The 24,118-nt window shown below is 43.9% G+C and overlaps 2 protein-coding genes across 4 annotated transcripts in view; one reads left to right on the top strand and one right to left on the bottom strand.

Moving 5' to 3' along the window:
• Window positions 1-4,707, top strand: part of LOC146492132 (radixin-like) — a 25,661-nt gene extending 20,954 nt beyond the window's left edge. The window contains exon 15 of the mRNA XM_085151882.1: window positions 198-4,707. Coding sequence (XP_085008008.1) covers window positions 198-362 — 165 coding nt within the window. The 3' untranslated portion in view covers window positions 363-4,707. The remainder of the gene's footprint in view (window positions 1-197) is intronic.
• LOC146492131 (putative ribonuclease ZC3H12C) lies at window positions 2,558-24,118 on the bottom strand. 3 transcript variants are annotated; one of them, XM_085151876.1, is made up of 6 exons: window positions 23,914-24,118; window positions 9,639-10,510; window positions 9,386-9,525; window positions 8,967-9,201; window positions 8,607-8,713; window positions 2,558-8,202 (listed from the first exon to the last, which is right to left on the bottom strand). In XM_085151876.1, the coding sequence occupies exons 2-6, from the start codon at window positions 10,439-10,441 to the stop codon at window positions 6,596-6,598; spliced, it is 2,892 nt and encodes a 963-aa protein (XP_085008002.1). In that variant the 5' UTR covers window positions 10,442-10,510; window positions 23,914-24,118; the 3' UTR covers window positions 2,558-6,595. The 3 variants fall into 3 exon arrangements, with proteins under 3 accessions (XP_085008002.1, XP_085008000.1, XP_085008001.1); XM_085151874.1 differs by having other exon boundaries at window positions 23,970-24,118; XM_085151875.1 differs by lacking the exon at window positions 23,914-24,118 and adding an exon at window positions 17,096-18,705.

Genomic DNA, 24,118 nt, shown 5'->3' with positions numbered 1-24,118 from the left:
GTTTTGAAATGGAGCGTGATCCCGTTTTCCCTTCCGCACACGTCCTGTTTCGTTTGTCTTGTCTGCAACGTCTGTGCCGCCCTGATCATCAGACAAAATTCTCTCCTCTTGGCTTTAATTATTATTTTTTTGGTCGCGTCTTCTCCTCCTGTTCTTTCGCCCTCCTCAACCTGTTATCCTCTCTTCTCTTCTCACAGACATTGAGTTCAGAGTTGGCCGAAGCCAGAGACGACACCAAGAAGACCCAGAACGACGTGCTGCACGCCGAGAACGTGAAAGCAGGCCGAGACAAATACAAAACTCTGCGGCAGATCCGCCAGGGCAACACGAAGCAGCGCATCGACGAGTTCGAGTCTATGTGAGAACAGCACCTCAGGGTTACCCCGCTCTCCTTAACGGCTGCTTAATAATTTTTTTCTTTTCCTTCATGGACAACTGACGCTTCCGTCCTCGTAAGCCTATCGAGTCTCCCTCAACACCCCCCCAACACCCAGGCTGTCTCAAGAAATCATCTTATCCAATTTTGCCAAAGTCCTGCTCCACTTCCTTATCTGAGTTTGGATTTCACCCTGATGTGGAGCTGCATACACGCCACTCTGAACAAGCAAATTATCGTGTTGGAGAGATCATCTGTACCTCTTACTCGAATGGGGGAAGTGAAACTGTAAAAACCAAAAATGGAAGCAATTGGATTTTTTTTTTTTTTTTTTTTTTTTTTTTTTTACATTTTGGGTAAACATGGCCATAGAGCGATTTTGTTGTTGTTGTTTTTTCTTCTTTTGCTTGAAAACTTTGTATGCAAAGCTTTAGTATGATTCTATGTTTCCAGTTAAAAGATTTTCTGTCCTCTTCTTGTTTTTACGTTTCTTCCCTCTGCTTTTGTTTGACTCATTTTATTGATGATGCCCATCTTTTTAGTTGTCTGAGGCTGGATTTAACCCCAGGTTTACAAATAAGGACTGGAGTTTAGGGACAAATTAGGTCATTGTTTTCATTCGGTGTCAAAGCACTTCTATATTAGCATGTCGAAGCATATCACCTGGTAGATGTGCTAACACTCTCACCATCTCTAAGTCGTTAGAGAGAATTTAACTCTACTTACTAAAGTCAAACTATAGTTTAAACATGACATTTATAGATTTATACAAAAAAAGATAACACTGCAGTATTTTAATAGTGTCATTACAGGCTAAAATCAATAATTGCAATTTTTGATATAAGATATTTCTGTGAATAAAATTGAACTGACCCTCGTAGGGGAAAGAGCCACCCAACTTGTCACATGGCATGTTTTGACGAACGAATGTAGCAAAGGTAACAAAGGGAAAAACAAAATGTTTTTCTTTAAATTTACAGAAGTCATAGGATATCAACTTGTGCCACTTTGAGCTCTCGCCCTCAAGCTTAAAAGTATTGTGAAGATAAGCTAATTGGTAGTGTAGGCGTTGCGTCCCAGTGTTTCATTCCCAGTCACCATAGATGGTTTTCTCTGCCTGCCAGCTCACAGAGGATCCCAGGCACCGAAAATAAGGACGGGCAGAGGAACCGCACTGCATCAGAGTCTTTTCTCCGCCTGTCCAATGGGGTGTGTGTGTGTCTGTGTGTTCAGCTATGGAAGCTGAGGCCTGGCACCTCTCTGGCTGGGGAGCTTATGAAAACATCTGTCTCAGTTCGGGACAAATCTCTACCTCAGTAATAATAACAGTGGTGACTGACAGTCAAACACTTAGGATGCTCCCTCCCTCCCAAAATAAAATGAGAAAAAAATGAACAAAAATGATTTTACTTGGTTACTGTTACATTTTGCGGCATTGCTCCCGGGCAGGCTACGTGTTGTCAGTTACTTTCTGGCTGTATTTTGGTTACGATTGCTTGAAAATATTGAGGATTCATGTGAAATCTGGTTAGAAAAGTGTTATTTTTTACATATCAAGCTAGTTTTACACAGCAGTTTCTCCTGGCCTTGCTCAGATGTTTGTTTGGTTTTTTTTAATTGCTTTTTGTTCCACCCCCCCAAAAAAAACTCCCAAAAAATGAGGAAGATGAGTGAACAAATGCTGCTGATAAAGGTGTGCTCTGTGCAGAGCGTTGGTCAGTCTGCCAGGGTCCATTGAAGCATTCAGGGTCTTCTTAGAAGCGGCGAGCGATGGTGGGCTCGGTCCACAGAACCACTCTGAACTCCAGAGGGTTTAAAAGGCTCTCGTGAGTTAAAGAAGCCCAAAATGTTGACTTCAAGGAGGCAGTTTCAGGATGTGCAGCAGAATAATGGGACTGAGAGATGATTTACTGGAAGCTCTGAATGCAAACAGACCTCGCTATCATGACTCATGGAATTCAAGTAGAGGGTAGGTCAAAAGTTCCCTGAAATCTTTCAATTCATATCCAACGTAAGACAACAAATGGAGTCCACCTTTTGTGGTGTGGGAAACATGTTCCAGGGTGCATTTTTGAAATGAGTAAACATTAATTTTATTTTGTTTTTGTTCTTTTTTTATTAACAACATGATGAATATGTTTATAGTATGTTATTGCTATACTTGACAGCTGGTGTAGGTAGTTTTTCGGGGGGGGTTTCTTTTTTTTTTTGTTTTTTTTAATGCCCTGGAGTTTTGACGGTAACACATTTGTATGACATAAGCCTGTCTTTTGTGTTTAACTTCAGTGTCCGTTGTTACTATTGTGTTTGCCATAGCAGGTGAAAGAAATGATCCTGCGCTTCCAGCCCTTTTTTTTTTTTTTTTTTTTGTAATGTGTTCAAACACCGTAAAGCAGCAGCACGCATCGCGTATTGGCCAGCTTCACTGGAGGGGAAAACTCTTGCTGACATATCTCCTCCTCCCCCCCCCCCCCTCCCCTCCACATCGATGCTACAAGGCTTCAGTTTGACTGTTTTTCTTCACAGCAGCAGTTATTGGCGCATCTGTCCCCTCCAATGAAGCCGGTGTCTGTGATGACGCCTGCTCTGGCACCAGCTGTCATGTTTTGCTTTGCTTTTGTTTTGGTGTCCCCCCCCTCCTCCTCATCCTTCCTCATCCTTATGTTCATGTTAGTACTCCGTAAGATGGAAGGCACAAGTGGATTTTGGTCTATTTCATTGGTTCACAAATAAAAGTTTTAAATTTTCAGCATGTGTTTTGGTCACTTTGCATACTTGTGATTATATACAGTGGCACACTTGGATCAGATCAATTATTTTTAGTTGCAGTGGTAATTATGTGACATTCAGTAACATGATTTGAAATACAAAGTACTATAATTACTTTCTCTAGGGAGTAATTAAGTAATGTACTCGTTACTTTTTTAAAAAGTTCAGACTACTGTGTAATACAATACTTTTTCTGAGTAACAACCCAACAGTGGTGCTATAAAACACTTAAAACGACCCTCTGACTCACCATCTTTTATAGCAGTACTCTCTTTAATGAATAATCACAGTTACAGCAGAAAGTGTTATAATATTGAAGTACTTGGTATTTACATTGTGCCAGTAGAATACTATGTGAAATAATAGGTTTTTATCCAGTAAGAGTTATGATATCCGCAAGTCAGCATATTGCTATATATGGCTGAGTGCACTTCCAAAGGAAACAACAGTTGGAGAAAAATGGGACGTCATCCATCACAGGCTTCTTCATCCCAACAAGTAAATATCCAGTGTTGTAGAAATCAAGACCGGACAATAAGTGAAAAATTCACACACCAAAAAGACAAAAAGCTTATTATGTGTACAGTTAAACCTAAAAACAACACTTAAACAACAACTAGCATTACATCACAATACCGGCAAGACACGCCTCTCAGGAACACGGATATGTACATAAATTAAACAAGAACACATGCAGAAACTAAACAAATCAAAAACATGCATAAAAGTTTGCTGAACATAGTTCAGATTATTGGATGTGTCATAAGCACAATGCCACGAAGAGGCATTACTTTGGGCCCACCCTCAGGTGCCACGCTGACACACAGTGCCAGGAGGCCAGAGAGAAGGCGCTTCTTCAATACACACAGAGGTTCTCTCTCATCAACAGCATGTGTTGGACAGGAAAGAAACCAGTGGGCTATATGTAGCTGGCTTGTGATTAATGGTACGATGAGCTCAAGTGCTAGACTTTTACTTCCTCGGTGGCCATTTTGAACTTTACAGTTTAGGGCCTCCAGTCGACAGAAAACAACCAAACTTGTGTTCTGAAGAACTCCAGCAACATTAACATTGAAAGGAAAATAAAAAATATAAAGTCGGTGAACATTTTACTTAATGCTGCATCCTACTGTTAGAAGTATGTCTTCCTCAATAGTCCCACAGGCAGGTAGCATCTTGAACGCATAGAAAAAAGTGTTAGCATTAGCTAAGGAAGTGCTCGGGTTGCCACGGCAGCTGAAATTTAACCTCCAAATGCTGAAACTGAAATATTGTCTTCATTTGTTGAGCTACCAGGCAGTAATGCACTGAGGCTAAAGGAGTTTTAATATTTTGTATTAAAATATCAGACAGAAGTTTTCAACATTTGACTACTAGAAAGCAGCTAGCAGCTTAGCTCGCTAACCTTTGCTAAATTTGTTTTATATTGTTGTTATTTCAACTCAGGAAAAAAAGGCGACCTTTTTATGCTTTTCCTCATACTCTGCCATACATAAACACTGCTACAATGTTGACTGCAATTAAACATGATCAAAGTTTTTGATCCAGGCCTCAGGCTGCTCCCAATGCTTGATTTAAAAAAAAAAAAAAAAAATTTTTACTTTTCTGCTGAGCTGACGTCAACTCTGGAAGATGTCCTAATATGGTCAAGCACTGGGTTCTGTTTCCCAAAGTCTGATGAGAGCTAGCCAATCAGAACAAAGTAGCCTTTTAGGGAGGAGGAGCCTCAAAGAGCTGGGAGCAAAAATGTCTAAGATCCAGAATGAACTGTATGGATAGTTTTTTTGTTTTATTGTTGTTGTTTTTTAAGAACTACAAATCATGCAAAGCTACTCTAGTAGACTCCCATAATAAAAATTAATTACTGGAAATTCGCATAAAAGGTCCCCTTTAATAGAGACAATAAATTGATTTCTGAAAAAATGTCAATTTTATGTTATTTAAAGCATAATTTAACATTATATCCTGACTTAAAGAAGAGGCTAAAAAATCCTAACATGAACTGGCCCAAACCTCACGCTGAAACCTAAACCTTTTCTTATTTTCCGATGAGTACCCAGCAAGTATTTGTTAACCAGAGCTCCTGTATAAAAAACAAAACAAAACAAAACAATAAGCCAGCTTTAAACCCAAAAGGTAACGAAGCTGCGACGCCTAAACATAGTAGGCACCCAACTCCTTTTGATTAAAATATATTTGAAATAATTGTCTCAAAGCTATTTCCACAAGATTAAAAGTTGGAACATTTTGATTGGAACAAAAGTTTTGTCACTGCACTTTTATCATACAGCAATACATCAAGAGTGTTTGATAGATACGGATCATTGAGTCCATGTACTGTATATAACATCAGCGACTTAGTTAATGATACAATTTGTATCAAACAAGGTTTTCTCTGTCAAGCATGGATTCAGCTGGGATCTGTTACAGACGACAGTACACGCTGTTAGCCAAAAGCACAGCAGAGGGATCTGATAAATATATTTACAATATGTACATGGTTTATTTACCGGTGGCCGGATGTTCTGTCTGTAGCAGATACCAGAGTTGACCCAAAAGAAAGGGCCAGAGAGAAAGAGCGAGAGAGATGTCCCTTACTAAAACTAAGGTACACACGACAGGGTCACCCATCTCTGCAGCTACAACTCTGACCAAAAAACTGACGTCATCTCAAATAAGATGACCATCTTCCCGTGTTTACCAACATGGGAACAATAATCCACAAACACCCCACACACACACTCACACACACATAAATCCATGGAACAGACCTTGGACAAACAGAAGTTTGAAACCACTGAGTGATAACTGAGTACCTGATGACAGTTGACAGTTGGTCCATGTGGTGGCTCCGTTTGACTCAGTGTACAATACACATAATGTGTGTTTATGTATAAATAACTCTTAAATTCAATCACATTTTCGATGTATTTTTGTGAAACCAACTCACCAGATTATGGTTTGGGTGTAAAACCAAAGGTGCCCTTGTATAAACGTCCTGTATGCAAAGCTACAGTACAGTTAAAAACAACAGCTGGGGGTCGGGGTCTAGAACAAATCTCCATTTGTCGCAGGTTAAGTCAAAATCACAGACTTCGTCCAGTGTCTCGCTCTCTTTCCACACCTGGTAAAAGTTGTTGCTGCACAGTGACCAGACCTGGATTTGGATTATCTTCAGCTTTTTATGTCCTGGAGACTTTTGCATTGTTCGATTATTAATATAAGAAATGAAACGGCTCTCCTCACAGACAATCTGAAAGCGTAATCCCAGCAGTGTGAGGACGGCTGTGTTTCAGGTGGTAGAGCAGGTCGTCTACCAATCAGAAGTCTGAGGGAGTGAGAAAGCACTTTGAGTGCTTAAATTGAGTAGAAAGGCGCACTGCAAGTACCAGTCCATTTACCAGTGTTGCTATGCGAAGCAGTTACTTAGCTCGTCTTTACCTTCCCTCCTCAGTAGCCTGTTTGGGCTTTTTCTGCAAGGATGGCAGCCGCCAGCTGCTGGGGGTCTGTGATGTGGGGGCTTCTGGCCATAACCCGGCTTACCAGCTCTGAGGGGAAGATGTTGCACAGGTTTATGTACACTTTCTCCCTCGCATCGCCGTAGCGACTGTGCGAAGGGGATTCTGGGTGCTGTGACATGTAGGAGGGGGGGGCATGAGACGGCACGGTAAGGTGAGAGCTGTGAGGTGGGTACGGCGGGAGAGGGGTGCTGGATGGATGAGGCGGGCAAGGAGAGTGGGCTGGGGGCGGTGGGTGGCTGAGGTAATGAGTTGGGGATGGGTGGAGAGCTGGGTGAGAGGAGTGATGCTGGCCGTAGCCGTCTTGTGTCCATGGAGGAGTGTGCCAGGACGACTGGCGTGTGTCTGGCAGGCTTTGGTAGGTAGGCGGCTCGTATCTGGATGGCGGCAGCGGTGGCTGCCTGTAGTACTTGTCCCAGGTGGGCAGGGCTTTTGGTCGGTGGCGATGGTGTGATGTGGAGAGGTGTTCGTACAGGTGTGAGTCGGACACACTTTCTGCTCGCGTCGGGGCCAGGCAGCGGCCAAGGGGTGAGCCAGGGGGTGCGGGGTTGGACTGCGGCAGAGAGTGGTAGTCGCCTGGGCAGCTGGACCGTGCGGTCAGCGGTTGGTGCTGGAGATGAGGGGGCAGGGGGTAGAGGGGCCGCTTTGGGGGAGCCTCTAGTGGAGGCGGATCATGAGCGCAGCTCTGCCCGCGTGCAGCGCTCAGGTGGTAAGGGTGTAGTCCTGTGCTCGGCGTGTGGCTGTGCTGAATGTTTGTGTATTCGGCAGGATGCAGGCCGCAAAGTTCATGGCTAGATGTGGCATGATGGGAGTACAGTCGGCTGTGGGGATTAGGAAAATGGACAGCGTCTTCCAGTAAGGGGTCCGGGGGGCATCCGGGACACTGCCTCTCGCCGTACGAGTCGCAGCTGCTGCCGCAACTGACGCTGCTTTCGCTGCTGCACTCGGAGCCGGCTGAGCCCAGCCGCAGGTCTGTGTCATTGGGGAAGCGACAGTCTGGGCTCCGTCTGGAGGAGAGGCTCAGGCCAGTGTAAGCACGTGTTACTGAATAGTAGCTTAAGTCTGGAGACTCACAGTGAGGGTAAAGGTCATGGCTGGGGGCTGGTAAGTGACCATGAGCCATCACTGGTCTCGCTTGCTGCTCTTGTGGGAGGCCAAGAGTGGATGGTGGGCCTCCTGGGGCCGGAGACATGCTTATACTCCCACCGCAGCTACCGCTAGTGGAGCTGCTACTGCTGCTGCCACACACAATATTCTTCTGCACCTCCAGCCTCCCTTTGGCCAGCAGCTTCTCTTCGGCGTCGCTGTATGACAGAGCTCGGATGCTGGGGTCCGACTGCCTTTTCGGGGCGCCTTTCTTGGCGTCGATGCTGCCAGCTGGCACGCTGTGGCTCTTCACCAGCCCGGCGTCGCCCTGGTTCTTTGAGACGACGCAAGTCTTGGCGCTGGCACGCAGCTCATCAGCCACGGCACGCTGTGGTTGGGCGCCTCGCTCCGGGTGGTAGTACTTACATTTGTGACCGTAAGTACACTTCTTTCCTGAAGCAAAGAGACACAACGTGCGCTTCAGTAAACAAGTAAACACACAGAGTGGGCAGAGAAAGGGGAGCTCATTTACTAACTGCACGACATCATCACCGCTCTGTCCACTTCACCTCCTGGTAAATATACAGATCCAGAGAAATATAGAGAAATGGCAGTGTGGCAGTATGCCAACTGGTTTAGATTTAGCAGCATACGCACAGAGGTGAGAAACAAATGGGCTGGTGCACACGTCATAAATCTGACGATAACTTTCTGCAGGATAAGAAAGTCTCCACTAACGCATTTGCAAATGAGGTCCAATGTCACCACACATGTAAGAAATTATTACATTGTTCTTAAAAAGCACAAAATGTTTCATGTGCGTTATTTCGACGTGTATTTCGTGACTTTCTTCTCACCGTATGGACAAGGCTGCTTCTTCTGCTCAGGCATGACGGGCCTTTTTCTCAGGAAGTTGTCTAAGCTGGGGCCGTGACGACCAAGAGGGTCATCTGGCGGCATGAATCTGCAAGATTAGAAAGGATGAGAGCATTAATTCGCTATTAGAGGAAATACGATGGTGTCCATCCACATTCTTTAAAGCTGCTTCAAGTGTGGAAGCTTTAAAGGAGGCACACAGAATATAATTGATTCCCCACATATAGCAAAGTGAAAAATGAGTGTGAGATTTTATTTGTAAATAACTTCATTTATTTAAACATCACTCTGATTCAAAGATAAGAGTTATGAATGTCCTCATAACATCCTCCCCTACTCACTTATCATTGACAAAGGAATACATGAGAAGCCGCTCATCTATGAACTTCTTCCACTCGGGCTTCTCGTTAGCCAGGTCTCTGTAGTTGTCGTTGGAGACGATAATGCCGTCTGACTCATAGGCCAGCTTGACAATGAAGCGGTCGTCGTAGCAGACCACGCGTCGACCTTGGACACGCCGTGAAGGCGTGAACACCAGGATTTTTTCCTTCTCTAGGCGACGTAAGATGTCCTGATCTGTGAAGGAAAGGATTATAGTAAGGCTGGGGGGAAATGCAGTGCTAGAAAACCATTATTACCTATTTTGGATCTTTAGCCCTGTGAGTCCCTGCTGATGTGTTCGGGGCCTATCACCCCACGACCCTAAGGTGGATAAGCAGTTAAGAAAATGGATTTTAGTTAAACCGCGTCTTCTACTGACCTGTTATAGGGGCATCGGGTCGGGACTGCTCTTTCCGCCACGCAGGCACAAAAACTGTGATGTCTTGATGGCCGCGCTCGAGGAACCAATCTACAGCCAGCTGGATGCCCTGACAGGAAAACACTTCCTTGTTGCCATGGCTGTGAAAACGGTGAAAAGGTAAAAGCGTAAATAAACATTTATGATTTTAATGTGTTTCTTTACTGCAGTTTCCACTGACAAACATATATACATATATAATAATAGAGCTCACCTCATGGCTACATTGCTGCCATCTATCACGACTGGCCGCAGGTTGTCCTGGTCACACAAAGAGTCTGAATGACAGGGTGAGTCTGGCCTCTGGCCTTCCAGCAAATCAGAACATCCACAAGAGGATGAGGAAGATGAAGAGGATGAGGTAGAGGCTAATAATCCAGCCGGCTGCTCACTGTCTGACTTGGTGCCCAGCTTGACCAGCTCTCCCAGTATGTCATTGATTAGGGTGTCAGGGCCGAGCTTAGACAGCACCAGTCGCACCGTCTCCTCGGAGTAGCCGAGTTTGAGGGCAAACTCGAGCTTAGCCTGGTACTCTTTCCCACCAGCCTCATAGCCAGGCTCTGAAGCAGACAGACTGGGTGGAGGTTCAGGCAGGTGCTTGGATGGGGAGCCGAGTGTGGACTGGGCATGGGCGTCACATTCAAGCTCTGCTAGAAGTTCAGATGGGGGCTCGGGAGGGCCTTCGGTGCCTAAGTCCACACACTGGGTCCGGCAGAGGGGCTGGTGGGTGTTCTTACTGTGAGTCGACCCTCCGTCTCCTCCGTCCGAGTCGGTACCTGGAGCGAGGGTGGAGCTGGAGGTCAACGCTGACTCGCCCTCTGCGTCGGACCCACTGTTTTCCTCTAGGACGGTCAGTGGAGGGGAGCCAGCGGTGCTCTCCCCCTGCTCCTCCATAGCAGGGGGCCCGTCAGCGCCGCCAGCCTGCCGGTCACCCCCCGCTACGTGTAGATACTCCAAATCCAGCCCCAGGTCGAGGATATGGCCTGAACCTGCCTCCACATGGTCCTTCTGACCCATGGGTCTGTCACAGACATCCAGCACACTGGGCTGACTGCTGCCCACTCACAAAACTTGACTCATTGGTGCCTAAAGGAAGAAAGGTGGAGCGAGTGAGTAAACTGTAGATAAAATATGGATTTAGCTGTCAAACCGTGCCCAATGTAGTCAAATCCTGGCTCCTGGATTTGACTACATTTGACTGGCGTTGGTTCATATTTTTAATTTTATCGTCTGCATGACTGTCAGACGACTCCATGCAGCTAAGATAAACTAACATAAGCAAACCCACTTTGGAAGCTGACTGAAACTAAGGGAATTAAAAAAAATGAAGACAAAGTAAATAAAAAAATAATATTAATACTAACGTCTAATAACTCTGAGACCAGTTAGAAGAAGCATTTAAAGACGGGAAACAGAAGAAAACATCACTTTCTTCTCTGCTAATGATACACACACTGGTACTCAAATGCAAATGTATCATTTATATTACATATATATATATATATATATGATGCGATGGCACAAAGGCCAACAGGGAAATTGGGTAAATCCCTACTTAAACGTATACGTGGGTAAAAACCCTGGCTGAAAAGTGTAGCATTTGCTACCACAGCAGTTCCACTGAAATTCCAGGGAGAAATCATTTGCAAAAAAGAGAATTTGCATCCAGGCTGTGTGATAATGGTAATCTAAAGTCAATACTGACTGTCATTTTATGGAAATCTGATTTTACACCTAGAATTTCCGGCTAACAGTGTTGGATCCGTCTGTTCTGCCCAAAAACAAAAAAAGAAAAAAAAAACAATCTGACTGGCTGCGCGTCAGGCACAGGCTGGCAGACACAAAGAGCTGATGGGGCCTCTATCCCTAATTAATGGACTCCCGCGTTTTTTCATGTCTGGCCCAGTGTGTGTGTGTTTTTTAATAGCACCACGCCACAGCACATTAATCTATTGGGGGGGCCAGAGGGTGAACTAGGGCGGTTGGACTATTCTCCCTCCTCATTCTACCTGGTAATTAAGGCCCATATGCTTCTTCCCACCGGGGGTCACTCGTTAAAACATTGAAGGCTATGAAGTCAATTGGGCTGTTGTATTCGAGCATCAGGTCTGAGGTTAGACTAGTCTGATCTGTAATAAAGGTTTAATAAAGGTTTAGAGGTTTGTAATAAAGGAAAAGTTAATCTGAGAAAACGAAATTAGAGACATTCGACTAATCCTGAGGTGAAATCTGCAAAAATGCTTTTAGAAGCATTTTTTACCATATCACCCTATTAGAGCACTTCGCTCTCGCTCTGCAGGCCTACTTGTTGTTCCTAGAGTATTTAAAAGTAGAATGGGAGGGAGAGCCTTCAGTTTTCAGGCCCCTCTTCTGTGGAACCAGCTTCCAGTTTGGATTCAGGAGACAGACACTATCTCTACTTTTAAGATTAGGCTTAAAACCTTCCTTTTTGCTAAAGCATATAGTTAGGGCTGGACCAGGTGACCCTGAATCCTCCCTTAGTTATGCTGCAATAGATGTAGGCTGCCGGGGGATTCCCATGATGCATTGAGTTTTTCCTTTCCAGTCACCTTTCTCACTCACTATGTGTTAACAGACCTCTCTGTATTGAATCGTATCTGTTATTAATCTCTGTCTCTCTTTCACAGCATGTCTTTATCCTGTCTTCCTTCTCTCACCCCAACCGGTCGCAGCAGATGGCCGCCCCTCCCTGAGCCTGGTTCTGCCGGAGGTTTCTTCCTGTTTAAAGGGAGTTTTTCCTTCCCACTGTCGCCAAAGTGCTGCTCATAGGGGGTCATATGATTGTTGGGCTTTTCTCTGTATCTATGAAGCGCCTTGAGGCGACATTTGTTGTGATTTGGCGCTATATAAATAAAATTGAATTGAATTGAATAGAAGTGAAAAATGAACTTTTTAAAGTCTTATTTGGGACAAAGTTGGCTTTTTAATTATTTTTTTTTATTAGATTTGACCCTAAATATGCAGCTTGATGTATTCTGACTGGACTCTACTTTGAAGTTTAAAATCTTCGCAACTACAAAATGTAAAATTTTTCCAAGCCAGAGCACAATCCTGACGACAAGCAGGGCAGAGCAAATGATGAGAATGGGGAAGTGACTTAAAGCTGTTGGTAGAACGGGGAGGATCGGTTAGACAAGGGGTGGAGTGAGTGTGCATTTTATGAAAAAGGGCTGCCTAGCAACGTGCCTGAGCTACTGTTGCTAAGCTACAGCTGTTGAAAGCATTCTCCCATCCAAATGCCAAGACAGAGGCTGCAGCGTTCAGCCGGCGACCCGCCTTAATTCACACATGTTACAAAAAGGTCTGCTGCGGGAGGGGGCAGAGGGGCTTAAGTGTGCCTCACTGGTAACCCACCAAGACAACAATAGACCCACAGCACTGATTAGGACTGGGACCTTGGCATTAGCTGCTGTGGGTGTTGATGGTGCCCTGTGATGCACACACAAACACACTAACGACCCAAGGTGACTCATAATGCTGTGGAGAGAGTGGGACTGAGTTTGCAGCTCATCAGCTAGACTGATGATCTTCTCTCAGGCTTAACAATCAGCTAATCTAAAGCGCGAGCATCACATCAGCACTGCATAACTTCAGACAGTCTGGTCAGCCACGCCAACACTAACAGATCCAGCTAAAGCGAAACTGTGAATGACAGCAGCAGAATAACAACAATATTAGAAAATACTCAACATTTGACTGTGTCGCTGCAAGAAAAATATGAGTACACTCTAAAAAGATCTCACAGCGGACAGTTTGGAGTCGATAAAGGCATTTGGAATAGATTTATCGGGCTTGGGCTTTAGCAGTCCCAAGTTTTTACTGTTGAAGTGCAATCTCTTTTTTTCATTATTTACCACTATTATATCTCCACATGAATCAAAAGCTGACAAATAATTCATAGCCTTAAAGAGGGTAATCAAGAGCAATCTACAGATATCTGTAGAGGTTAGGAAATCCTCAGCCCATACAGATAATAATAGTTTAGTGGATAGCTGATATTTTACATTTGTTCATTTTGTTGTTTAATTTCTTTCACCCTTCTGGATCAGAGAAACAAATGATTCTTGGTTCTAATAAACAACTGAACAGCTTTAAAAGGTCTCCTGGTCTTCGTCATATTATTGTGCAAAGTAGTGTTTGCCTCAGTGGAAAATTGATATGACACAACAGATAAATACCATCCTGTTTTATACAGTTTTCAGGTATCAGACAATGTTCTCCGTACTGAAAGCTTTCTGGTTACTGCTCGACTGTAATCCAAGTTCTACTAAACAATCACATCTGGTAGTTCTTGTGGCCATTTGGAAACAATGACCAGTGATCAGAACAGAGACAACACCTACACCAGTAGCCCTGAATCACTGGCTCCCCAGAGGATAAGCCAGCAGGCCAGCTGATGGGCTCCCATACTGCATATAGTGTGACAGCCAGAGATGGGCAGTAACGAGTAAAGTAAGGGATTCCTATCGCAAAAACGGTAATTAGATTACCGTTACTTTCCCGTAGGAACGCTGCGTTACTGCGTTACTAAAACCGTGATTTTTTTGCGAGAATGTCTCATTACAATGACGTAAGCAAGAGCGACGTTGGTGACAACAGCTGTGTGCAGATCAACAGTGGATCATATATCGAGTACGGAGAGAGTATGAGCGTGCAGCGTTTAAAGCGTGGAAGTACTGACCTTACTTTGAGTTTGATTCCATAAAAAGTGACAAAAACATTAGTGTCCGTTGTGCGTGGGAAGAAAACTTATTTTTACAGCGAAAAAAACCCCCTAAACTTACAAGCAAGCACCAAGTGCGCAACGACGTAATGGGAAACTCACAGAGAAACTCGCGGATTCTTCCACTGACCGCAGCACACCTGCACCAGGGTAAACCTCCGCCTGCCCTACTCCTGCTTTACAGGTGAAAATAGAGCAACAGGACCTCTAGTCTTTGACTTTATTTATTTTCTGCTGTGTTTTACTTGCATCTATTTGAAAGACTGAGTATAAACACAAAAAATATTTTATTTTATGTGCTGGAATGTGCAGAAAATAGGTTTAAATATTAAACTAATTTCTTCAAGTCAGAGAATGTTGCATATAATTTAATTTTTACTTGATGCATAAAGTTAAAAGATTAAAACTGATAAAACAAGTTAAAAAAAGAGACTTTTCCATTTGATTACATTTTGTATGATGGATTATGCAGAAAAAGTAGAATTGGGCTGAAAGATCTATCGCTTTATTACCTATTCAGGTTGTAAATCGTGTTTTTAAAAAGTAACTAAGTAATTAATTACTTTTGAAAATAAGTAATCAGTAAAGTAACGGGATTACTTTTTTGGGGAAGTAATCAGTAATTAGTTACTGATTACTTTTTTCAAGTAACTTGACCAACACTGGTGACAGCTAATAAATAAAGCTCCACCCGGTAGTTTCAGCTGCTCCCTTATTTACCAAGCTGTCATCACACCAAACGGTTGGATCCACGTGTTTGATTTGGCAAAGATGTTACACCGGATGCCCTTGCACCTATCCGGGCTTGGGGCCGGCTCACTACCAGTACACTAGCTTGTGATGGGTTTGCTGACCGATATCAGGTCAATACAGATCTATCTGCTGATATTTTTTAATATACATAGATGCAGTAATTACACGTAAAAAGGAAAAATTATGGCATGATTGGATATTAATTTTGCAGAAAAGCCAGTAACTCAGGAGATTTACTCAGTGGTCGTGATATTCTGCTACATGCGCTGCAGACAGATCTGAGGTAGAGACAGCGCCGCTCTGTTGGACAAACTATGTGATGACAGAATTTCTGAACTATTTCATTATATTTCAAGGAAAATATATATATCAGTGCATATTGGATAACACTTTGTTGTCTTCCTACTTGAGCCTGGTTTTGATGGAGGTTTCTTCCTGCTAAAAGGGAGTTCTTCCTTCCCACTGTCGCCGAGTGCTTGCTCATAGGCAGTCATTTGACTGCTGGCGTTTTCTCTTTATTACTGTAGCGCCTTAAGGCATCTGTTGTTGAGGTTTGACACCATATAAATAAAATTAAGTAGAACATGTAATTGAATGCTGATACATCTGAGGCCAGTCAAAACTGCCTGTTAATATCAATTGACTGACCTGTTGGTTTGGATCTGCTAATAATCTTTATTAGTAGTTACTGTGATTATATCTATGATTAATCAATTGAGCAATTTGCCTACAGGTTGAAAGAAAACCATGGCGAATAAGATCTGAAAAAACTGCTTTGTCACAGTCCAAGATTACATATTTAAAACATTTTGTATGAAAAATCAGTCCAAGGCTCAAAGATATTAACTGCTGAGATAACTTAAAGTAAGCACATATTTACATAAAACACTGGGGGTGACTGTAAAAATGTGGCAGACTCTGGATCTTTTAGTTCTGTTAAGTTTCTTTGCTTTCACAACCTCTTTACCCTCATTTGATCTTTTTCACAATCTGGATAAATCCAATCATAATCCCGTAGTTTGAGCTGCTTAACATCAAAAACCTGAACAGTCACGATGAAAGCCCGTAAGTCTTTTCATAGCTAGGGTTTTAAAAGTCTTCTTGTGTGGCAGAGCTCTGCAGACGAATGCATGTGAAATCGGGTCCAGCTTTAACGGCCCGAAGACATCGCGGCATCTCCAAACCTCCAGGGTGAGCGGGTGCATCTTTCAAACATCAGCTTACACACACACACACACACACACACACACACACACACACACACACACCACTGCTGGCTTTGATGGAACCAGTAATGAATATGTAACACAGTCCTTGCAGCGCTTTGTGCAAGTGCGTGCAGCGGATTGGGGGGGGTTCCATTTTGAAAGGCGGTCTGGGAGGGGGCACAGGACTACGGGGGGTGGGGGGGTAGACGCCTGTGTCTCCAGCACAGTGCAAAAGTTACTGTAAAAAGTGTGTGCATGCATTAGTGCATCTAGGTGGCGCACTAGACTTTACCCACCAGCAACAAGGCAACAGATGTCTGCTGAGCGCGGTATCTGCAATGGGTATCCCCCACCCATTGCACAAAACAGACACACACACACTTTCTCTAAGGGCAGCACCTTCAAGAAAACTTTTTGAAAACTTTTTTGTTTTATCCACTAATATATATTTTTAACCAGCATCACAGGAAGCCCATCCCTCCTGCATCAAGTTCCATATCAACACATATCACACAAATCTGAACAACTGCAGTGACGGCAGACGTGAGCAAAGTTTAGGCAGGTGCTACAGCACTATAAATTCTTATCCTGCACACCAAGAATCTTTTTAAAAATACTCTTGTGGTTAAAAGTCACTAATGGGTTCTGCAAGTTGCATCCATTTTCAGCGATATTTCACAAGCAACAAAAGAAAGTGGGCTCCATCTTTTCCTCTTTAATCTGAATTTGCCCTTGTGAATTATAAATGACTCGAACCTTTCTGAAAACTTAAAGGAGTCTAGGTTACTCCCTGTATGCCAGCATCAGTTTTTTTGATGATCCTGCAGCGCAGCGGAAGCCTAGTGAGGCTCGAGAGGAGCAACCTGTCGTGCAAAAGTCAATATTTCTATTTTATAGCAAGTGGAAGATAAATTTCAGTATAAAAGTCAGGTTATAATAGAGAGGAGGGAACTCCATCACACTCACCAGACCAATAAAGTGCGACAAACAATGAAGAGAGGAAATGTGATTAGCTCATTTCAACATCTTTAAATCCTTGAAAAGCCGATTAAAAAACGCTGCAGGTGAAACTGAGAAAGAACCAATCCCAAAGTTCCCACAGCAACAACATCCAAGATCGATTTTTTTCTTTCTTCTAGAGCATCCAGCTCCAGCCTCACGCCTCTGTCCTCACTGTCCGACTGTCTTCCAGAGCTGTGTGTGTGTCTTTTTCCCCCCTCTGCAGAAGCAGGCAAGTTGGACAATGAGTGGCAGAACAGATGGACCCAACAATGTCAGCCATTCCCTCGTTCAGAGTGGCTGCTTCTGACCAATCGGAGAAGCAGCAGCCCTACAATGAGGTGCAGAGGCAAGAGGCGGGGGAGGAGGGGAGTGGCTGTGGGCAGATGTCTGCAACACCCAGTTTCCCCAAGGCACGCGTACTCAACGTGCACCGGCACACACACACGCACGCTAACTCACACACTCCACGGCCTGAAAGGGCTTCCCCTGTGTGGCCGATGAATCAACGAGGGGTGGGAGGCTGAACAATGGAGCTACACAATGGGAGGCTGGGGAGGGCAGCTGCAGTGTGAGGCCTGGTGCTATTACGGCCCCGGGCAGCAATGGAGAACACCTGGCTACAGAGCGCCACAGTCACTCTCCTCTCTTTGTCTCGAGCTGTGGGGAGGGTGGCGGCGGTGGTGACAGGAGGGGTTTCAACTGAAAGAAAAGCTGAAGGCTGGCTGAAAGACTGCTGTGGCCTTTAAGAGAGTGCAGGAGGAAAGAGAAGAGTGTGGCTGCGCTGAAAGAGAAAAAAAGACAAGTGTGTGGGGGGCGAGAGACATCAAAAAGTTTTATGTCCCAGTGAGTATGAGGAGGGGACCTGCTCAGCATTGTTGTGGCACACTTAAGGCCGATGACTCAGAAGCACAAATCTTTGCCTTTTTGTCTTTTATATGATTATGTAGCACGTGTAGAGGATTCCATTTGTTAAAGAAAAGCAACATACTACAATGACACAAGAACTTGCCTACGATTTCTTGTACACTGGTATAAATGTATTTCAATTTCAGTTATATAGCATCAAATTCAACAATTCAATCAACAGTTGCTTCAAGCCACTTTATATTGTAAGGTAAAGACCCTACATTTAAATACTGAACAACAAAAAAAGCTTATCTCAGACACGCCCATCCCGAAATAACGTTAGCCAAACAAACTCATGTCAACCGAAATTGACTATGTGCACGTTAGCATATGCTACTTCCGGTGCGGAAACTCCTGTGGGGAGCTTTGTTTCCGGTGTCCTATTCGCGCCCTGTTTACAGTCCAAAACAAGTTAAGCAAATGAATGAATCAAGCAGCGATTTACATTTCTATAGAAGTCTCGGGCATTTACCCAATATATCTGTAAATGATGTTCATCGACTTGTCGATATTTTTCCCCCGCGCCTCAGAGCAAAAGAGAAAAGGGATTCAAATGTTATATTTCTCAGCTGTCCCTCGTTTATCGCGGGTCTTATGTTCTAAAAATAACCAGCGATCGGTGAAATCAAGTAGCCAATTTTATTTTTTGACGTTGCAAAACATTTCGTGGACATGCAGTGCTGCACTTCAGAGTAACACTGCTAACGATCGATGCAGCGATTCTGTACTGTACAGGAGAGACGTCACGTAGGAGATCGTCTGCAGCGATCAGGACGTAGGACACAAGGTGACATAAAAAAAATAAGCATGCAAACTTGCACTAAAAAATCTGCGAAACAGCGAGGTGAAAGGTGAACCACATTATAGCGAGGGACCGCTGTAATTTTGAAGGTAAGTCACAACATACCCTTCGTAAATACTAATGTATAGAAACCGTTACCAGCAATCATTAATTTTTTGTGTGGCTTTTTTCACAGGTTTGTTAACATGCTGTGTAGGTGTGTACTTGACTATACAGAGATGTGCTTCTGAATGTGGACGATGTGTCTTCTGCATGCAGTAATGCAGTTCTGCTTGTGTTGAGTGATGTAAACAACTGATCGATCTAAACTCTTTAAACGTCAAAATTTATCATTAGATTTTTTGTGACACAACAGTGGTGAGTGTTCCCACCTTCTGCTCTTTGTAACTTAACGCAATCTTTCCGTTTTCGAGTTGTGGACATGATTTTGGAGTATATCTTCGCAGTAGCGATTGACCGCAAAGTAAAGCTACCGGAAATGTACAACCCCACATCCGGTCTCAAACCAGGAAGTTAGCATTTTCTCGTGCACAGGGTCAATACACTTGATGGATACACTTAACTTGAAAGAGCTGCTACTTAATACACACTAGTAGTAGTAAATAAGACAGAAACCTCCGTGTATCTACAAATCATAAATTAAAGCAGTGGTCCCCAATAGGGCTGGGCGATATATCGAGTTTTTTAAAAATATCAATATATTTTTATACGAGATATAAGATGTGACAATATCTTTTATATCGATATAGTCTACGTTACGTTATAATTATAGTTGTGGAGCCACAAGTTTGCCTCTCTTTTGTCCACTTTTGTCTTTACGCAACGTTACTCGGCCTCGCCTCTCCTTCACTGAACACAACTCCCCCTCCTCCCCCATCGCTTCACCTGCAGGCAACAACAAGATCGACACGGCAAATCTCTGTTAACGAGTTACTGCGCATCGCCCTGTGCGTGGGGCTGGACGGCGTCAACGTGTTAACGAGCTAACCACGCTAACGAGCTAACCACGCTAACGAGCTAACCACGCTAACGCCATGCGCCGCCTGAAATCCTTTCATTTTCTCAAAAATCGACGCGCCTTATGTATGAATTCTGGTTGTGCTTGATGACCGCGAACCGATTTTATGTGGAACATGGCGCTCAGCACAGAGCTGAGACAGCTTTGACTAAGAACTCTCTTTTTGTTCTTACCTTATGGCTTTAAAAAAATATCGAGATATATATCTTATATCGCCATCCAGCTGAAAAATATCGAGATATGAATTTTGGGTCATATCGCCCAGCCCTAGTCCCCAACCCCTGGGCCTCGGGCCGGTACCGGTCCGTGAGTCGTTTGGTACCGGGCCGCGAGAGTTGAGGCTCAGGTGTGAAATGTATAGTTTTCAGGGTTTTTATCGGTTTTTAGCATTATTTTGTTATCGTTTTTATCGTTAACTCGGTTTTCCTGGGTCTTTTCCCGTGTGTTATGAATAAATCTTCTTTTTTTCGGTACCAGTACTAGTTTTATTTTGTTGTATTTATCCGCGACACCTTAAAGGCCGGTCCGTGAAAATAATGTCGGGCATAAACCTGTCCGTGGCGCAAAAAAGGTTGGAGACCGCTGAATTAAAGAATTAATTTTTTTTTTTTTAAACCAAATCAATGGCTACCTTTGATTGTTTTAATTTTTTTAAAAAGGAAATATTGACAAAGTTCAACTTTGAGGACAAAATTTGCAGTTGAGAAAAAGTGATAAATCGCAATAAAGCTTATCAATATCGCAAAAAATCCCAATAATATTGTATCAGTGTCTGATGAGTCCCACCTCTATCAAACAGGCAGAATGAAGAGCAGAGAACAATACACTGTAGTCTAGTACCATGCAGACTACTTGAATATGGATACCCAGCTGACCAAAGTGACACACAGACTGGACAGAGGTAAAAGTAGCAGATGCTTATAACAACAGTGTAAATTAATATGCCAAATATGCCAAAGATGAACATGGTGCAGCTTAATGTGAGCTGTTTATCTAGGACTTTTTTTTTTTAAAATTGAAACAAATGACTCTTCATCCGAGCCAAGTAGCGCAACTCAAATCCCACAGCTGATCCCTGTGTATTAAAATGATGAAATAAAAGTAAGGTGGACGCGCACAGTTGCTCCTTCACCAACAAATCCGAAGCTTTTGTCTCCATTTTCTGCAGACTCTATAGCAACTGCATGTTTTTGTTGCTCCTCAGGGACTCTGACATTGTCTAACGGCACATAATCAGGTACTGCTGTAACATGAGTGCTGCATGGCACCAAAGCAAGCCAGGGGAAAAAAAAAAATCAAACGTCTCAGTGTCACTATTGATCGTTTTTTTTTGTCCCCTCTGGTCACCAACACAGAGTACTGACAGCAAAATAAATAAAGTAATAACACTGTCGATATGTAATACCGTGGGAGGTGACAAGGCCGGGGCATGTCCACTAGTCATGTCAACCTAATAGAGACAGCCAGTGGTTTGGGTTTCATAGAAACTTTTAAGCATTTTTCTTAAAACGACTTACAACGGCCAAGACCGAGCATAAATTATTAAATAAATTACTGCACGAGACAAACGTTAAATATGAAATGAAAATACGGTTCTGATTTATGTGACTGAAAGAAAAAAATACTGATATTCTGCAGCACAAAATCTATGTGACACTAATGACTCATATTAGTGATTAAGAAGAGGGCCAATGCTTAAAACAAATAAAAATAAAAAATATGTTGTTAAAACAGCACTTGGTGGAATAAATTAGGGAGCAGGTGAACATTCATTATCCAAATTCAGTTTAGCAGCAGGTGTAGTGGGGTGTTCCCAATATGCAAGGAAAGACTGACCCAGGAAACCTGAGGGACGTGGGTGATCCCTGCCAACTGAAAAGCTACTGCAGCTCTGGTTTTTGAATAAGATAGGAAGAGTCAGAACAGTGCACCTGGATCGTTTATGGGAAAGCAGGAATTCTAGCATTCATGAGAAGGCCGTCGCTTGGGTGTGCTGCAAAAACAACTTCCAGGACTTAAAGGATGTGCTACTCACACAGCCTCCTGACAGGACACCTTTATAGGTCGTAGTGGTTAAGAATTGTTTTGCTAGCTTAATGTGAACTTACATAAAGCCTGCCTGGTTTTATTCAAGATCTGTGCTCCAAAACAGCAAATATTTCACACTTTTGCATCAAAAATAACAAAATCAACTGCACTTTACAATCAAAGTAGTTGTATAATTGGCACGCTGGTATAAAATTAATACGTAATCATTGCAGGTTTAATTGAATTATTTGCAGTGTTCACTTTGGATTCTTCGTAGGGGCCAACACAGCACTCTGGCTAATGAGCAGCCAAGCTGCAGCAGCCACACCCGTGGAAACTGAGTACGATCCAGAGGACAATGCATCTGCCAACGGAAAAATTAATTTAGAGAGATAAGGCTGTAATATCCAGCTGCATTTATCTTGGCAGCAACAAGTAGCAGCATGTATTTAGAGGCAACAGAAAGCGGTGTGGTGTCGGTGTGTGCTCAGCCAATTTGCCAACTAAAATAAGTGTTCCCCCAGCTTTAGTGGGCTCAACAAGAAAACAAATGCCTGATTAAATAAGAATATGCTCCTAGTCAGCTCTCAGAGTCAGACAGGGTGCTGAGGAGAGATGCATACAACAGCTGACCGACTGCACGGCTCCCAAATGCTCTAACAGAGACAGGAGGAGCTCTCTGTGGGGGCCATCTGTTCTCACAAACAGGTGTGCACTGCTCCCAACAACTGCGGCAGCAGCAGGACGAACGCTGAGAACCCAGCACAACAGTGCTGAGCTGCAGCGGGAGGATTCTTCCTGTGCCTGAAATTAATTGTTGCCGGGTTTGGTCCAACCTGCTCTAGTCTTACTTCCTTATCGATAAGACTTGCAAACTATCGGGCGACGAGTCAGGGACTATTTTAATAACCACTTTAGTCATGAAAAAGTAAAATGCCTCTGGCTTTGCATGTCAAATTTGATGAGACATCACACATTTGACTGAGGTGAATAAACAAAGTTCTCAAAACAAGCAGAAATCCAGCGATGTTCAATTCACTGTCACTTAAAAACAATAAAAAAGTTAGCGATTAATCTTCTATTCTGTTTGGAAAAATGACAAATGGGAGAAAGAAGGTGCAGTGCATCACTGTGGTCCACTTTTCCTATCCAAGCGAGGTTCAGGCAACAGAAGGAGACCTTTTGCTCCTTGTAACCTCTTTCTGACCTCTGCACATCCACTCAGCACTGCCAGCACCACCAGCAGTACAGAGTAAGTTCAGGATATTATGGCAAAAGTCATTACCTCTGTGTGTGTGTGTGTGTGTGTGTGATTCAAATGAAAACCACAGAAAAGTGAACAGAGGAAGTCTTTGTGGAGTCAGAGGGCCAAACATCACTGCTGAAGCTGCAGTATTTTCCAAAAAGCAGCTAAATACCTTTCCTCTTAAACTGTGACATGTGTAGCACGCATGCAAGAGGATGTTATTTGATACAGAATAGCCTTTAAGCGTGACAGGGACACACTTTGAGTTTGGAAACAGGGGTGATGGTCAGAAGAAAGCAAAGTGGGGTCACTAAATAAAAGCCCCACGGGGTGTGGACAGACAGCTGTTGGGCTCGTGCCTACACCACGCCCCCCACCCTTCCCCATCCAAAAGCTCAAAGCCTGAACTGCTACTGGTCCGACCCCTTCGCTGAACCACTATAACCAGTGTTCAGCACAGCTGTCAGTTTGCGGAGACAGGTGGGAGGGAGAGACAAGAGCGCCTCTTCTCCCTCCTGAATTCCCCAGAGAGCAGACTTGTGCTTCACTCAGGCCTTCTTCACCCCAAAACTGCCTTAATGCTCATTTCAAAAACACGAATCAGCTCCATTTTCAGCCAAAAATCGCGAAACCCCACAGCGGCACCCATCCCGTTGTCTGCCTGTTGAAGAGGATACAGTCAACAAACTATATTATGGATGTTTGGGAGCGCGCATGGGGCGTGCACGGTCACCGCAAACCAACACCGTCACGACCTCCCTGCAGCTCTCACCCACACCAACCTGCGGCTCCTCCTGCTAACGAGTCCGCCCTGAGGACGCTGTTGGCGGGTTCTCACCTGGTCAGAGCCGCCGCTGGAGCCGCACGACAAGCTTGGCGTTAAAACGCGCCCATCTTCATCACATACTGGCGACGCAAAACATCCGGCCGGACTGCAGCGTGACCCAGCTAAACTGCGTCAGGCTGAAAAGAGCGACGACGCGCCTT

The sequence above is a fragment of the Neolamprologus multifasciatus genome, chromosome 23 (assembly GCF_963576455.1).
Source record: "Neolamprologus multifasciatus chromosome 23, fNeoMul1.2, whole genome shotgun sequence".
NCBI lineage: Eukaryota > Metazoa > Chordata > Actinopteri > Cichliformes > Cichlidae > Neolamprologus > Neolamprologus multifasciatus.
The sequence above is the reverse complement of the archived record's forward strand: the minus strand, read 5'-3'. Positions and strand labels throughout refer to the sequence as shown.